The following is a 15411-nucleotide window of genomic DNA, read 5'->3' as shown; positions in this document are numbered from 1 at the left end:
AAAAAATTAAAAATCATCATCATAACAAGCAAAGGGGGGGATGGATGTTTAGAGACAAATTGCTAAACTCAAAATACCTAAGGGGTTCCTATTTAGCAGGGGTTTTGTGTGTGTGTGTGTGTGTGTGTGTGTGTGTGTGTGTGTTTGTTTGTTTGTTTTTTTAATGCTGTGTTGTGTTTAAAGATTGGGTTATCAAGAAAAACTCTCTTGGGGCTGGTGAGATGGCTCAGTGGGCTAAAGCACCTACTTAGAACAAGCTTAGTAAAGCACAGGGACCACAGTTCAATCCCCCAGCACCACATGCCAGCCAGCCCCGCCCCCTGGTGGGCTGAGCTGGCCACACACACACACACCCCCACATAAATAAAATAAATAAATAAATAAATAAAAATAAAATCTATTTATTTATTTGGTACAGGGTTTCATTGCAGCTCGGACTCGTAGTGATCCTCCTGTCTCAGCCTCCCCAGTGCTGAGATTACGGAACCATGCCTGGGGGTCCGGGGTTGGTAAGACATGCAGTATTGGGGATGAAACCTTCCGCTTGGCAGGTGGGCACTTAGACCGCTGAGCTAGCTTCCCAGCCCAGGTGCTTATTTTTAATATAAAAAAGTGATTGTCGAGCTTCTGGTTTAGGCACCACGTGGAACTGATTCTAGTTCCCACAGTGAGAGGAGTAATTAGCCCGAGACCCTTAGCTGTGTAGGGAGGACCCACTCAGGCCACGGTGGAGAATGTGGAGTTGGAGTCAGGGCTACGAAGCCCAGGTCATGGTGGAAATGGGCAGAAGCCAGGTTCAGGCGGCGTCACAGCCGGGACCAGGCGTGACCAGGGAAAGCCAGAAATCGTCACCTATCCAGTGAGGATCATCATCGTCCAGTCTGAGCTTTGAGCCACTGTTCGAGGCAAGTCAGCCAACTGCTGCTACCGAGGAAACTTTTCAGGCAAAATTAGGAAGTGATAGAAATATAACCAATGAGATATAAGCTGTAACTATGTATCTTGCAGCATAATATAAGAAAGCGTACCATACCATGTAATACAATGTCGTGGCTGTGACGGAGGCCAATGGCACATCTGGATCTACAGTACTGTCAGGACCTAAGTCTGCTTACTACAAACCTAGCGGGGTGCAAAGCAGCTGCGATTACACATACAGCAGTGTGGTGGCTTATGCCTGTAACCTCAGCACTCCGGGAGGCTGAGGCAGGAGGACTGCAAGCTAGAGCCCATTACAGGTAACTTAGCAGGACCTCAATCTCAAAATTCCTTCCCCTCCCCTCCCTTCCAAAAAAGCAGTAGCAAGTTATACAATGATCATTACGTATACCTAAAATATAGCAATAAATTTAATTTTTTAAAAAAGTATACTGTTAGGGCCTGACACATACCTGTAATCCTAGCACTCAGGGAGGCTGAGGCAGAAGGGTCCCCATGAGTTTAAGGCTGGCATGGGCTAAACGGTGAGCTCAAGACCAGCTTGAACTCCATAGCCAGATCCTGTCTAAAAGATCGGGGCCATAAGAGGGGGGCACTGATACTTTCAGATCTTGGTTTTTTTTTTTTGTTGTTGTTGTTTTTTTGTATTTAGTTCAAGGTCTATAGGGTCTCACTACACAGATAGGACTCGTACTGATCCTCCCGTTTTCAGCCTCCCAAGCGCTGGGATTACAGGCGCGTGCCACCATTCACAGTCTGAATTGCTATCACAGTGAGATCGAACCCCGGCTGCTGCGTCTGCCTAAGAAGGTGATTTAGTCCACTGAGCTGTCTGGCTGCCCCTCCGATCAGCCGAAGGAGAAACATAATGACAACGTACAAAATGGCAGTTTCAAAAGTCTTCTACATTACTTGCATTGAATGTTGTTCCTTGGTGGGTTTTGCGTGCTTTGGCCATGTTGGGGAGCAGGGCCAGTAGGGTGAAGACCAAGGGTGTTTCAGGGACCCGTCACCCTGGAAACCTTGCTTTCTCTTCTCACTTTCCACTCGCACCCAGAGACTGCTGCCAATTTTGCCTTTTGAAAGAATGGCAGGTGACTTGCTTGATTCTACTTGCCTCCAAAAGGCAGTGTGAAGCTCATAAGGCTGTTTATGGGCTTTGAGAGAAGGTGACCCAGTGGCAGCGCCTTTCAGTGAGGGTGACAGGCTAACTCCCAAGAGCCCAAGTAATCAGCTGTTGGCTCTGTAGCCAGCCCATGACCAACCCCCAGTGTAAGGGCCCCTGCTCGGTGCGATTTCTCCATCCAGGCTCTTGCTTCGGGAGGGACTGAGACCCCCAGTGCCCACGTACTGGAAGGAGAGCCAGGCCCGCAGCTGCTCCTGCACCACACGGGACGCAGGTACTCACTGTAGTCACGAATGCCACCTGCCAGTTCTCCAGATGCCACTCACAGCGGATAACAGGGGACACCACAGCAATCAGCATGATCTCCATGGCCTCCACTACCTTGAAGAAGAGAGAATCCCGCCAGGTCCAGGAGCCGGCCCGTCAGCTCTTGCCGGGGCCTCCTGTCTGTCACCCTCCTCAGCCCTAGGTCCAGGGTACACGGTATGCCACCGCCATCACCCATTCTGAGGACAAGGCCCACTCAGCTTCCCAGCCCAAGACCAGGAGAGGGCTCCTGATGCAAGTCCACACTTCTGTTCTCCTCTGCCTGTGGGGGCGAGGGAAAGAACCCTTCCCAGCAGATAAGCTGGGAGGAATCAAAACAGACAGTGACAGAAGGTGCACACCTGTAAACCTAGCACTCTGAGAGGCTGAGGCAGGAGGATCTCAAGTTCAAGCCCAGACATCATAACCTAGCAAGATCCTGCCTCAATATTAAATAAAAATGCTAAAAACTTAGGGCTGTAGTTCAGTGTAGACCCTGAATTCAATATGCAGTACTGAATGAAAGCAAAGCAAAAGGCAGACACCATTTCACTCCTGTGGAGATTTTCTGGAAGTGGAAGAGAGCGGAGTCAGTCCCTATCCTGCCACACTTACTTGACCCTTCCAGGGATCTCACTTTACAGAGAGGGAAATGTTCTATATCCCGTTGTTGGTTATCCTAAAAATTAGACTAAAATACTTGACTTCATTCATTCAAGACAGGCTCCCTCTACATAGTCCAGCCTGCTCTTCAACTCACAGCGATCCCCTTGCGTCACCCTCCTGAGTGCTGGGATTACAGGCGTGTGCCACAATGCCTGGCTCTGTCCCTTTTGTCCCCTGTGAATGCACCCTCCTGAGACAGGAGCGTCCACAGCTCAGTGAGCACACTCATCTTTCTCACCTGCAGTTAGCACCCCCTGGTGTTTCCTCGCGGGGTTTCTGGTTAGAAATCCTTCCCTCTCCTTTCCCAAGCCACTGTTTTGCCAACCATAGTTTCCTCTCCCTCCCTGCCTTATCACCATGCATGTTGGTTTGTCCTCCAGTTCTGGGGATGGAACCAGAGCCTCACACATGCTGGGCAAATGCTTCCACTGAGCTATACCCCTAGCCCTCATTTCAATTCCATAACAAGTATCACTAAATTGCCCAGGCTGGTCTCAAACTTGGGACACCCCTGCCTCAGCCTCGCAAGTGCTGGGATGGCAGGCATGCCTCTCAGCTCAGCTAAGCTTGGAGTTCTGAATGCATTCCCAGTCTTTCTACTAAAGGAGGAAGTCACGGTTTTGTAGTTTCATGAACTTCACGGCTGTTCTCAAAGCCCAGGATGGGAGAGATGGGTCTCTCTTTCCTCCGAACAGCATATAGGAAATGTCTTAGTCCACTGCCTGACCAAATACTTGAGAGGATGTAATTTGTTTTTTGTTTTGTTTTGGTTTTTTGGTTTTTTAAACAGGGTCTCAACTCTGCTGTCCAAGGTCAAACCTGAGGTAATCCTCCTGCCTCGGCTTCCCAAGTGCTAGTGTTACAGGCATGCAGTACCACACCTGGCTAGAATGCATAACTGTTAAGGAGCAGAAAACTGCCTCTGTAATCCTAGCTACTTGAAAGGCTGAGGCAGGAGGGATTTGGAGGACCAAAGATATTCTCTGGAGCATGCATAATTTGGGGATTTCTACAGAATGGGGGTACAGGAAGTGAGGAGTATGAAAGCCCACAGAAGACATTAGAACAAAGGCAGTAAATCACAGTTGATCTCAAGGTTGACAGTGTCACTGCTCTGGAACAGAAAGTGTCAATCTTAGAGCTGCGATGCTGTCTTGTCCTCTTAAAGATTGTGAAGATGAGCTTTTTTGACACAACTGGAGGTCCCTTCCTTCAGCAGCTTAACCCTGGACAGCCCGGTCTCCAACACCTGTACTCCTGCATGGTCCAGTCATCTTCCAGAGGGCCCCTTGTCATACCATCACACTGGCCATGGCTGGAGTTGGGACACACCGACAAAAAACAAGCCTCTACCTGTTCCCCAGAAAGATCTGGGAACCTGTGAGGACCGCAGGTGTACTGGGTTGCTGGGATGCAGAAATATCTGGAGGCGGGCATGGTGGTGCATGCCTGTAGTCTCAGCATTCAGGAGGCTGAGGCAGGAAGATTACCCCACATTCAAGGCCAGCCTGGGCTACATAGTGAGTTTAAGGCCAGTCTAAGCTACATAAGGAGACCCTGTCCCAAAAAGAACACTGGGGAGCCTTGTGTCTGACCCCACACAGGATAATACCAGGGTTTCTCCTTTCCTCCCCAAACCTCAGCTGAACCCATTTTAAATGTGAGCTTTGACTCTTGGGCCGCAGAGACATGTCTGCATGTCCCTAGCCGGCATCTGCCCCCTTCTGCATTGCAGAAGCAGCCTGAGGGCCCAGCGAGGAGGCCAGCCGGGGAGAAGCACGGCGCCCGAGAGGCACTCACCCCCGTGCTGCCCATGATCAGGAACAGGGCGACGTGAAAGCGCCCAAACCCGATGGTCTCCACCGCGTCCTCCACTGTGAACATCTTGGTCTCTGCCAAGGGAGGGGACATGGGCACCGCTGTGTGGAAGGCGATGTGTGGCCCCAGTGCCTCCTGTCCCCTCCCATCACCCACTGTGGGGGAGCAGGGCCCTTACCTTTCTGAGGCTGTGGCTCCGGGCCCGAGAGGCTGAGCCTGCGCAGGCTGAGGATGGTGACCGGCTCCGTGGGCTTGGACGCCATGTAGCCCTGGTGCCTCTCACACTGCCAGGGTGGAAGGACAGAGACATCATGGTGACCAAGTGCCATCTACGCACTGGCCATGGGCAAAAATCTCAGGGAGCCTCACCAAACCCTGACAGGGGTGTGTTTTATCCTCAGCCACATACTTCCTCTGGAGCCAGACCACAGACTTCCAATCCTTTCCTTCCCAGACCAGGAGATGGAAGGAGGGAAGGAGGGAACGGAAGAGAAGACAGTGAAGATGTTCCAGACACACGCACCCGCTCCCCGAGGTGTGTGTCATTGCTATGGGCTGTAGACAGACTGATACATATAAGACAGAGCCAGGCACGGTGGTGCACACCTGTGACCACAGCCCTCGGGAGGCTGAGGTAGGAAGATCACCTCAAGTTTGAGGCCAGCCTGGGCTACCCAGTGAGGCCCTGTCTCAAAATAAAATTAAAGTTACATTCTTTCCCTTCCATTTACAAAGCACAGCTTTGAGGAGTTTGTCCTTTGTGTTCCTGTTTCCTTTTCTCCAACATGGGGACAATACAATGATCTCACCGACCTTCTGGGCTGATGTGAGGACTCCCTGGGGTGGCTTGGAGAAAATGCGCCACCTACACCTGGCGTGTGTGAAGTGAGCGGTTGCTGTGAGCAGGCGGCTCCGCCGTGCTCCCACTAGGATGCATCGGATGCCATCAAAACAGCAACAGCAAAGAGCTGCAGCCTGTAACAGAGGTTGAGCTGCATCTGCTCAGACTTACGCTAAGCCTACAACTCACCGGACACCTCTGGAGAACACCAGGGAACAGATTCCCATTCTGAAAACCAGTCAACACTTCTGCTTTCTTGTGGGCTCTGTACACCAAGGTAACCAATAACAAAACCATAACCTTGACATTTTCTTGAATTGTGGAGGAAATTAAGTACAGATCTAGCCGATGATTGCAGTGGCTGATGGGGACCTTACTGCCCCGTGGGTGGGACTGTTCCATTGCCAGGCACGGCGGGGGTGATTGGCTGTGGTCCCTGTGGAGCCCTGGTGGGCGGGAAGTATTTGCACCCCCTGGGAAGCACTTTGAGAAAATGGAATCCAGCCAGTGTGCGCAGGCAGCAGAGAAATGTGTTAACCCACCCTGTGTATGCAATAAAGAAAATCTAGAGCTTGGGAAGTTCTACAGAATGAGTGACTTTATTTCTTGAATAAGCAGGTGGTGAAAATAAAAAGGAAAAACACAGTTTTAGTGAGATTAAACTTGCCAAATTAGAACTACAGGTCGAGGCGTCCTTTTGATAATTACAAAAATAACTAAGAGACTGGAACGGTCATGGACACTTATATCCCAAGCTAGCCCAGAAGCTGGGGCAGGAGCATCTCAAGTTCAAGGCCAGCATGGGCAAGTTAGTGAGACCCCATCTCAAAATAAAATGCAAAGGTCTGTAGTTGTGGCTCAGTGGCAGAGCTCTCTGGATTCAATAAACAAACGAAATTTAATAAGAGAAAAGCAGGATGCCTACAAAATATTGGGAGAATTGCAAAAAGGAGAAACTATAGGAGTGTGTGGGACAGCTTCCGGCTATCCTGCACCGGCAGGACCTACTGGTCCCAGCCCAGGCGCAGCGTGGGTGAGACCCTCTTCCATCCCCTTGGGAGGCCCCCCAACACTCCACAGCACCTCCCCCACCCCACCCACCGAGTAGGAATTTCTGCCGCATTCCGGGAACCCCCAGACCCAGTCCTAGCCCAGGCCTGGTGAGTGTGTGGGAGAGCTTCCCGCTACCCTGTGCCGGTGGGACCTACTGGTCCCAGCCCAGGTGCAGCGTGGGTGACACCCTCTTTCACCCTCTTGGGACGCCCCCCACCACTCTGTAGTACCCCTCCCCCCACACCCCGCTCACAGAGTTGGAATTTCTGCCCCGTTCAGGGAACTCCCAGATCCAGTCCTAGTCCAGGACCGGTGAGTGTGTGGGAGAGCCGCCTCTCCCCGCTACTCCACCTTGTCCCCTCCAGACTCAACTCAGGCCTGGCATACAGGACTGGGGTGAAACCCTGCAGCTGCAATCCCTACAGAGAGTGTAGGGGACAGAACCACCCAGCTAGTTCAGGAACAGAACATCTTGCCAGAGGGGCACAACAGGTTCACCCCCAAGGGTAGCAGCAGGAAGGAGCTGAGCACAGCAGCCAGACCCAAGCCAGGCACAGCTGGATAGATCCAAACTGTAGATCTGCACCTGAACTTCAGTAAGTACTAAGGCTATAACTGGAACAAAGATCTACAACAAAGGTCAGAAGACAGTGCTACACAAAATGACAACAAGAAGGAGCAAAATGCAATCTCAGAACCCAAGCCCACCCATAACAAGAGCAGAGGACACTAGCACAGAACAAATTGGAAATCACACAGCTGAAAGCAATGAATCAACAGCTTCTGAAATAAAGAAACAGCTGCAGAAAGGTATAGAGGGACTCAGATTGGAAATGGAAAGAAACTATAGCCTATGCCAACACTTTTGTTAGTAATGGCTTGATACTACCTTAAGTTGGTGAGCCAAGATATAACGGATAATAATATTGTTTTAATTATACAGGTTAATCACTGAGAAAGCTAAAAACAAAAATTTCTCTAGCGATAGGGGAAGTTGAAGCAGAAGATTCTTTTTCTCTGTCAAATTCATCTGTTTGAAATCACCATGTGTGCTTGTTAGTTCAATTTTTTAATAAGAAAGGTAAATAAGCAGAATATGAAACATGTGTAGCAGAAGTTCTTGCAGGTCAGAAGAAAGTGATGACAGGTCAGAGGTCCAAAGGATCAGCCCAGAAGAATAAACACCAGTGGTGGGTACACCTATGAAATCAAGTTCCACCTCCTCTGTAACCAAGACCTGAATTCAGGTGTAACCATTTTCTGCTATTAGAGCTGCAAAAATGTTAAAAGATTGATTGGAACCAAGAATAGATGTAAAATGGTACAGTGTTTCTTTTGGGGTGTGTGTGTCTGTGTGTGTACTGAGACAGGGCTTTGCTGTATGTATTAGCTGGTCTTAAACTCACTATGTAACTCAGGCTGACCTTGAACTCTGCAACATCCTCCTGCCTCGGCCGCCCAAGTAGTGGGATTACAGGTGTGCATGAGCATGCGTGGCCAGTACGTATTTCTTGAGGGCAGTTCAATAACAGATGACAGAACATTAAGTAAGCCATTTCACTCCAAGGACTTGTAACGATACAAATATGCAAACAAAGTTATACATGGGGTAATCAAAGTATATGATGAATATTTAAATTTAAAATATTAAAAGACTGGGCGTGGTGGCGCACCCCTGTAATCCCAGCACTTGGGAGGCTGAAAAATAAGAGGATCACTATGAGTCCGATCTGTGTAGTGAGACCCTGTAGACCCTGTACTAAATGCATAAAAATAAATAAAATATTATAGTAAAAGATACTGTCATTAATCTCCCCTCAAAATACTACCCCTCACTCTGACCACGCTTATCCCACAGTTCACAATACTTTCTGAAGCAATTCAGGAAATCCTCTGTCCTGGGTGTCTGTATGAAGTCTGGTTAAAACACACACAGTGACCACTGCTGTCGGGCACTGTCCAGCGGAAAGGCAGGCTTGCAAACACCTGGTGCTGTGGCCTCACACACCTTGTTCCCAGGACCTGGCACCGTGCAACTTCTGGTTCTTCCACATAGTAAATATAAGCAAAGGTGGTTTTTTGTAGTTTATGAATTTTTTTTCTATAATTTTATTGATAAACAGCAATGAGACAGTTTCAAATCAAATTGGTAGGACAGTTTCAATAATTAACACATTGCATACATTCTTCTTAGTGCTTAATTAAGCAAAGGTTTTGAATCCATTTGGGGCCCAGGAGGAGCCATGACCACACAATCAATAGGGTGGGGCCCAGACGAAATAAAAGTCTGGAAGATGGAAATAGGCAGCTCAGTCTCCATCTCTCTGTCTCTGTCTGCCTATCTGTCTCTCTTGTTTATGTATTTATTTATTTGGTACAGGGTCTCACTACACAGCTTGGACTCATAGTGATCCTCTCGCCTCAGCCTTCCCAGCACTGGGATTATAGGCATATGCCACCACACCTGGTTTCAGTGGCATGTCTGGGGTTCTGGTGCCGGCACGGCATGTGGTACCTAGAACCAAATCCGGGTCCTTGCACTTGCCAGGTAGATGCTTAGACTGCTGAACTATCTCCCCAGCCCTGTCAGTCTCTCTTTTTCTCTCTCTCACACACAAATAAAGTTCGCTGTGAACTAAGCCACTGTTACCTGTGGCCTCAGATACCCGGCAATTTGGAGCAATTCTTAACAGCCACTGTTACCTGTGGCCTCAGATACCCGGCAATTTGGAGCAATTCTTAACGGCTAAATTTTCTCTTACATGCGCTATGAGGGTTAAATGAGATTATGTTGCTGTTGATTCTCCTCCCTGGATAAAAGAATGAAGGAAGCTGCTGCAGCCTCACCCAAGTCCCTCATCATTTAGCCAGAATAAGTGCCTTCTAATGACAGAACAGCAAGTGCAGGTCTCTCCAACTGGAGAGAGAGGGGAGAAAAAAAAAAAAAAAAAGAAAGAAAAGAAAGGAAGAGAGGAAGCAAGGGAGGAAGGGAAGAGGGGAGGGGGCTAGGGTCATGGGTCAGCACCGGAATTGTTGCCTTGAGTGTGGGAAGTCGTGGGTTCCATTGCTAGCATAAGAATAAAGGCACATATCTCAAGATCCTTACTGATAATATTTCACAAGTGAAACCCCACCCACCCCCCAAAGTGGAGAAAGGTTGTTTTCTGAAAGAGGCCGATGGTATTTCAAGGGTCAGTATAAGAGGTGCTGGGAAACCTTTGCTACTTGCGCTAGGTTCTCCCTGGGGAAGAAGAACTCAAGACCTCTCTAGCGGGGGTCTCACTTCACCCCACCAGTCACTTCACCTTATCAAAAAGGGGCAGAGAAAATAGGTCCTTGCTACTAAAAATGCTCCTGTTAGTCTACATTCCTATACTCTGCAAAAGCCACTCTATTTTACAGGAAGAAAGGGCTTTCAGACTTTACCTTTTCCAAAGGCTTTGTGGGTGCATGGAAGTGAGGAAAAAAACGAGTTGTAACTCCCTCAAACTCCACTCAGAGGAGGAGGGTAGCCCCTCGCCCCACCACCAGGGGGTCTGGCATCTCTCATGGTGACATCCTTGGGATGGATAGGGCCTCGTGAACTCTTGGGTCAGGGGATGTTGCTAAGTTCACCCACACCAGAGAAAGCAGGCCTCGGGGCCCCTGGTGACAAGAGGTTTATTTACAATAGGACCCTTTACTGGGTGTGTGGATGGGCTATCAAGATTTATTTATTTTATTTTTTCATTTTTTGGCTGGCTTGGGCTGCTTTAACGGAAGGCCTGGTGTGGCATATGGAGCCGGGGATCAAACCACAGCGCCCTGCGCCTGACTGAGTTTGCCCAAGCAGGCACTTTAAACAACTGAGCTAACCTGCAAACCCCCTCCACTTTTGGAGGGCTGTCAGGATTTAACGTTTGTGTGTGCAGATTGTAAAGGGAGACAGTGTTCTGAGCATGAAAGAGGACCCTTTCCCCAAAGCTGGTGAAGATTTTTATGGAAAGCATTTTCATCTCATCTTCCCATGTTTCAGCTGAAAGTTTCATCAAGACAGAAGATAAAATACTTAAAGAGATCCGAACTCTGAAATTGTGGGTCCGGGGTCTACTCATCCTCACAGGGCTTGTCTCTTTTCCTGACTTAGGAAGCAAAAAAGGAAGCAGAGTCAGAGACCAGCATGAAGCAAAAGCAATTTATTATAGGTGCTGGAAAGAAAGCCTGCACACAGCCACTCCTGTGGAGGGGGCTCACAGCGGGCACGAATAGTCAATTTTTATAAATTAGCGGCCTCAGCCCGTTTCTCTTTTCTTTTTGAAGATCTTTACTTGATTGGTTATTAGGAAAAGGTATTGATAGCTAGGTGCTCATAATGGAAACCACCAAAGATTTGTAAGAGGAAGTCTCCAACCGCAGGGTGTCAGGTCCGCCGCTTGCTAAGACAGAGACGGGTTCTTCTCCCTTACAAAGGGCTTATCTTCCCAGCTGATTCTCCCTAAGGTTCTCCACAGTCCCTACAAAATGGAGCGCCACAACAGCTGAGGTCTCGTTTGTTCTTTGATTCCCTACATCAGTCTAAAGTCCTTTATTTTTGGAACCTGGAATCGAACTCAGGACCTCTTGACAGGCAGGCATTGTGCCAATGAGCTAATGACAGGAAGAAAGGAAAGAAGGGAAGGGGGAGGGAGGGAAACAGTGAATCACAGGAGAGGTTCCCGATCATTGACTCCTAAAAACTACAACAGGAGAGTAACCGTGGAAAAGAGCTTCGAGAAAAAAAAAAGGTCGGACTGGGAGAATTCCTCCAGAATGCAAAGGCTCCAACAGAGGTCACGCTTCATTAATGCAAATTATAAAGAATTGTGTGACATCTTTATTTTATTGTTTTGATGTACTGAATGTTTTGGCTAGAAATAATTGGGCCCCTGTGGATCACTGTAAAACCGAAGAATATGCGCATGCATGTGTGTGTGCACACTTGTGTGTGTGTGTGCACACATGTGCGGCCGCTTGCAGTGAAGTTTGTTTAGCAACACCAATAAAAAGGAAACTTGCACACACCATTTGCCTTCAACTGCCCCCAAGTAGTCAACTCCCCTCTCCCAGCCAGCAGCAGGAAGAGCAGGCAGCTCTACTGTCTGTCCAGCATTTCTTACCTGTGCTTCTTCTTGGGAAGGTGTCCCTTTCGGGTCCCTTGGCCCACCTGGTCACAGCTGGAAGTAGGAGGTGGAAGTCGGAGCGCTGAGGGCCTCGGCTCCAGGACTCCCTTGGGGAGATGCCAGGCCCAGGACTCCTCCTTCCCTTGGGCCTCCAGCCAGGTTGCAGCAGGACAACCTTGCACCCAGTCAGGGGCAGGGCTGACACCTGGGCACACCCCCTGCCCAGCTGCCCTTTTGAAGGGGAAATTAATCAGAGCTGAGTAACCCATGGAAGGAAATGAATGTTTGCTCCCAGGGGCAGCGGGGAGAGTTTCTGAAGTATCCCAGCTGAGCAAGGGGCCAAGAGCGGTCCTCACGCATGCAGCTCTCCTCTCACAGCTGTCACCGTTCAAAATTAGAGAGCAGGTGGCTGTGGCCCACCTAATGGTGTCCCACAGCTCCCCACGCAACCCAGAGGCAGAGGCCATGGTCTCCAGCTGACTACGGATGGACAACTCCATTTCTTACCCGAGTCCACTTGACAAAGTGTCGGAGTCGGAGCCCAAACACACATTTCCTACTAGCACTCTTGCGCAGCTTCCCTCAGTGAACCTGTCCTGGGCACCTGAAGTGTGTCTTCGATGCACTGGAGGCAGGAGGTGACCACCAGTGACACAGAAGTTTCCACTTAGAGAGGAGCATCGAGATTCCCATGGGTGTCATTCCTGCATATGGTGGCAACTGAGGGCAAAAGTAGTTGCACTCCAAAGGCGAATTTGATCCCATCAGCTCTTTTCGAAATTCTTTTACGGCTAATGAACATTTAGAGCTAAGTACAGCGTGAAAAGAACTCTATGGGCGCTCTAAGCACTATAAAAATGTTTTTATATTTAGTTACCACAGAGATGAATTTTCACCTGGGTGAAGGCCATTCCAACAAAGAAGCCCATGGCATGAATCTTAGCAGGTTCTTGGAAGTGGGCCAGGCCAGGTGTCCCCAAGAAAGAGCGCACGGGGCCATGGCCAGGCTGTTAGTCCTTCCTGGTTCTCCACTTCTAGGCCAACACCCCTGCTGCCTCCTTCTCCAGTTACTCAGCAGACAAAGCCTGTGACCAGGGACTGTCACACCTCACTGCACAGCCGTAGGCCAAGGCAGAGCCGCACCAGGGAACTCAACCTGCTCTTCCTCCTCTGGAAGGGAAGCTCATGAGAAAGTTCGCACACGCGTAATGCTAAACCCAAGACAAACTGAGGAAGAGGGAAGTGAGGGAATACAATCAACCTGATCCCTCTCTGGGATTAGCTTGTGTGAGTCTGTTGTTCCCGCTGGCCTGTAATTATCGATATGAAATGCTATGGGACAGTTCTGATGTTTTTTTTTCCCTGGAGTCAAAAATGAATGGCTCATTTGTTTGTTTTCTTGATTATACTACTTCGCCTATTACAGGAAGACTTGGTTTAACACGTCCCATCATTTCCCAATCATTTTATTAGTTGGTAATTAAGACCTCCCAGGAAGCCCAAAGGAATTGCCAAAGCAATTGGCAATTGGACACCGAGGCTTCCACCCGAATACCCACAACCGCTTCCTGCCTCTGAGTAGCCAAGAGCCACACTCCACAGGACGCTTTCAGCCTCAACGCCTCCCGCTTGCTCAGGCCCACTGCAGGGTAAAGACTGAAGCTACTCCTCGGCCGTCCCTTCCAGAATGTCCTTGAAGGAGAACGGAGAGAACTTGTACCCAGCCCCGACGTAGAACTTGTTCTGGAACTCCACCCTGGTTGGGAGCCATGGGAGAAAAGGAGATTAAACATGCAGGTTAGAGGCTGGCAGGAGGAGGCAAGATGCACAACACTTGTAAGAAGCAAGTGGAGGGGCCGGGGAGATGGCTCAGTGGAATAAGTGCTTCCTGGGCAAGGGCCTGAGTTCAATCCCTGGTTTTTTACAAAAAAAAAAAAAAAAACAAAAAACAAAAACCAGCAAGCTGAAGGTAGTAAGGCTAGCCAGGACTTGCTGTCTAACTGGCGGCTGCCGGGGGAACCCTGATGATGCCCCAAGCCCTTCTCCTGTCCCCCTCTCACCTCTCCCGCCCCCGCCCAGCTCACCAGCTCCATGGAAGGTGAAGATGCCTGTCCCCCAAGGCATTGGGTGATGCCCAGTGCCTCAATGTGGCAGCCGTGACAGCCGTTCCCAAGGCGATCCTGCATTCCATGGCCACCCTGTCCTGACTGTGGGCCCCTGTGGCTGCAGAATCATCACTACCTTGACCTGGCTGTTAGCATGTTGGATCGTGGGTGTTTTACGACCTTACAGGGTTCATGGCAGGAGAGGGTGTCGTGGGTGTAGGGATTGTTTCCATCCTCCCCCATCTGTACCTACGGGTGAAAGCCTTCCTGCTCAGCAGCAGCCACAGAGCGAGATAAACAATGCCACTGCAAGCTGAGGATGGTCTGAGGGGCCTACAGACACGCACTGCACCTTCCGCCTCCTGTCCCCGCTAATCTTAGTGTACATCCATGTATGTCACATTAGCATTAGCATTCACATTAGCATTCAGCACACTGCCCACACTGCATCATGCACTCACTGAGCCTATTTAGGATCTGTCACCTTACCTGTGCTCAGAGGCACCACTTAATTAAAGCCCATTATTACAACAAATGAACACCTGATTTTTTAAAACACAGTTAAAAAAGCCCCTAGTACTTAAAAGAGGGCCATCAGTATATGTCTAAGTGTTTATTACATCATCTAATATTATCCAAACAGAAGACTACACTCATACTATGGCAAGGCACAAGCACCCTTAAATAACAGGGCCAGTGAGGCTTAGAGCCCAGGAAGCTGCTGGCCCCGCAGCGGGACCTTCCCTCCACCACCCCGTACCTCCTGGGACAACTGTGCTCACCAGTGCAGCCGCAGGGCATGCAGGAAGGCAGACAGGCCCTCCATGATGAGGAGGATGGCCACTGTCAGCACAGCAAACACTGCAAAGATGACGAAGACCCCCACGAGTCCTCCCCAGCCTCGAAGGCTCAGGCCAATGTTCATGACCATGGTCCAGAGCACTTCAGACAGTTCTGCAAGACACAAGCCACAGCTTTAGCCCCAGAGCCCAGCTTGCAGGTGCAGATTCGATCTGGACATCATCTTAGATCAGCAGCTCCACTTGGAGATGGAGAACATTCTGGAGCCTGAGTGGGAAAAAGGCTACAACACCTCTGTCCACAGTGCGAGAGTTTCCATCGAGAGGAAAACAAATCTGAGGTGTGAGCAAAATGCTGTATACAGTGAATTCTTACATTTTTTAAAAATTTCATTATATGAGGATCAATGGAATAGACTAGAAGATGCAGAGGCCTCTAGGAATGCACTCAGCCACCTGCTCTTTGACAAAGGGGCCAAACACACTTACTGGAAGAAAGATAGTCTCTTTAACAAATGGTGCTGGAAAAATTGGTTCTCTACATGCTGAAGATTAAAACTTGACCCAGGCCTATCACCATGCACTAAAGTCAAAATGGATTAAAGAACTGAACATTAAA

The 15411-nt window shown here is 49.3% G+C and overlaps 2 protein-coding genes across 5 annotated transcripts in view; both read right to left on the bottom strand.

Annotated features, from left to right (window-relative positions):
- Positions 1–11996, bottom strand: part of Svopl (SVOP like) — a 55352-nt gene extending 43356 nt beyond the window's left edge. The window contains exons 1-4 of the mRNA XM_012514219.2: positions 11885–11996; positions 5034–5139; positions 4838–4929; positions 2348–2446 (exon numbers count right to left, since the gene is read on the bottom strand). Of these exons, the coding sequence (XP_012369673.1) occupies positions 2348–2446; positions 4838–4929; positions 5034–5118 (276 nt within the window). The 5' untranslated portion in view covers positions 5119–5139; positions 11885–11996. The remainder of the gene's footprint in view (positions 1–2347; positions 2447–4837; positions 4930–5033; positions 5140–11884) is intronic.
- Positions 11997–13323: 1327 nt separating this feature from the next.
- Atp6v0a4 (ATPase H+ transporting V0 subunit a4) overlaps positions 13324–15411 on the bottom strand; it is a 113613-nt gene continuing 111525 nt past the window's right edge. For all 4 annotated transcript variants that reach the window (XM_023712863.1, XM_023712864.1, XM_004629050.2 and 1 more), the window contains 2 exons: positions 14775–14946; positions 13324–13643 (listed from right to left, as the gene is read on the bottom strand). In XM_023712863.1, coding sequence (XP_023568631.1) covers positions 13550–13643; positions 14775–14946 — 266 coding nt within the window. In that variant the 3' untranslated portion in view covers positions 13324–13549. The remainder of the gene's footprint in view (positions 13644–14774; positions 14947–15411) is intronic.

Source organism: Octodon degus, unplaced genomic scaffold (assembly GCF_000260255.1).
Source record: "Octodon degus isolate 3935 unplaced genomic scaffold, OctDeg1.0 scaffold00027, whole genome shotgun sequence".
NCBI lineage: Eukaryota > Metazoa > Chordata > Mammalia > Rodentia > Octodontidae > Octodon > Octodon degus.
This window is presented reverse-complemented; position numbering and strand designations above follow the sequence as displayed.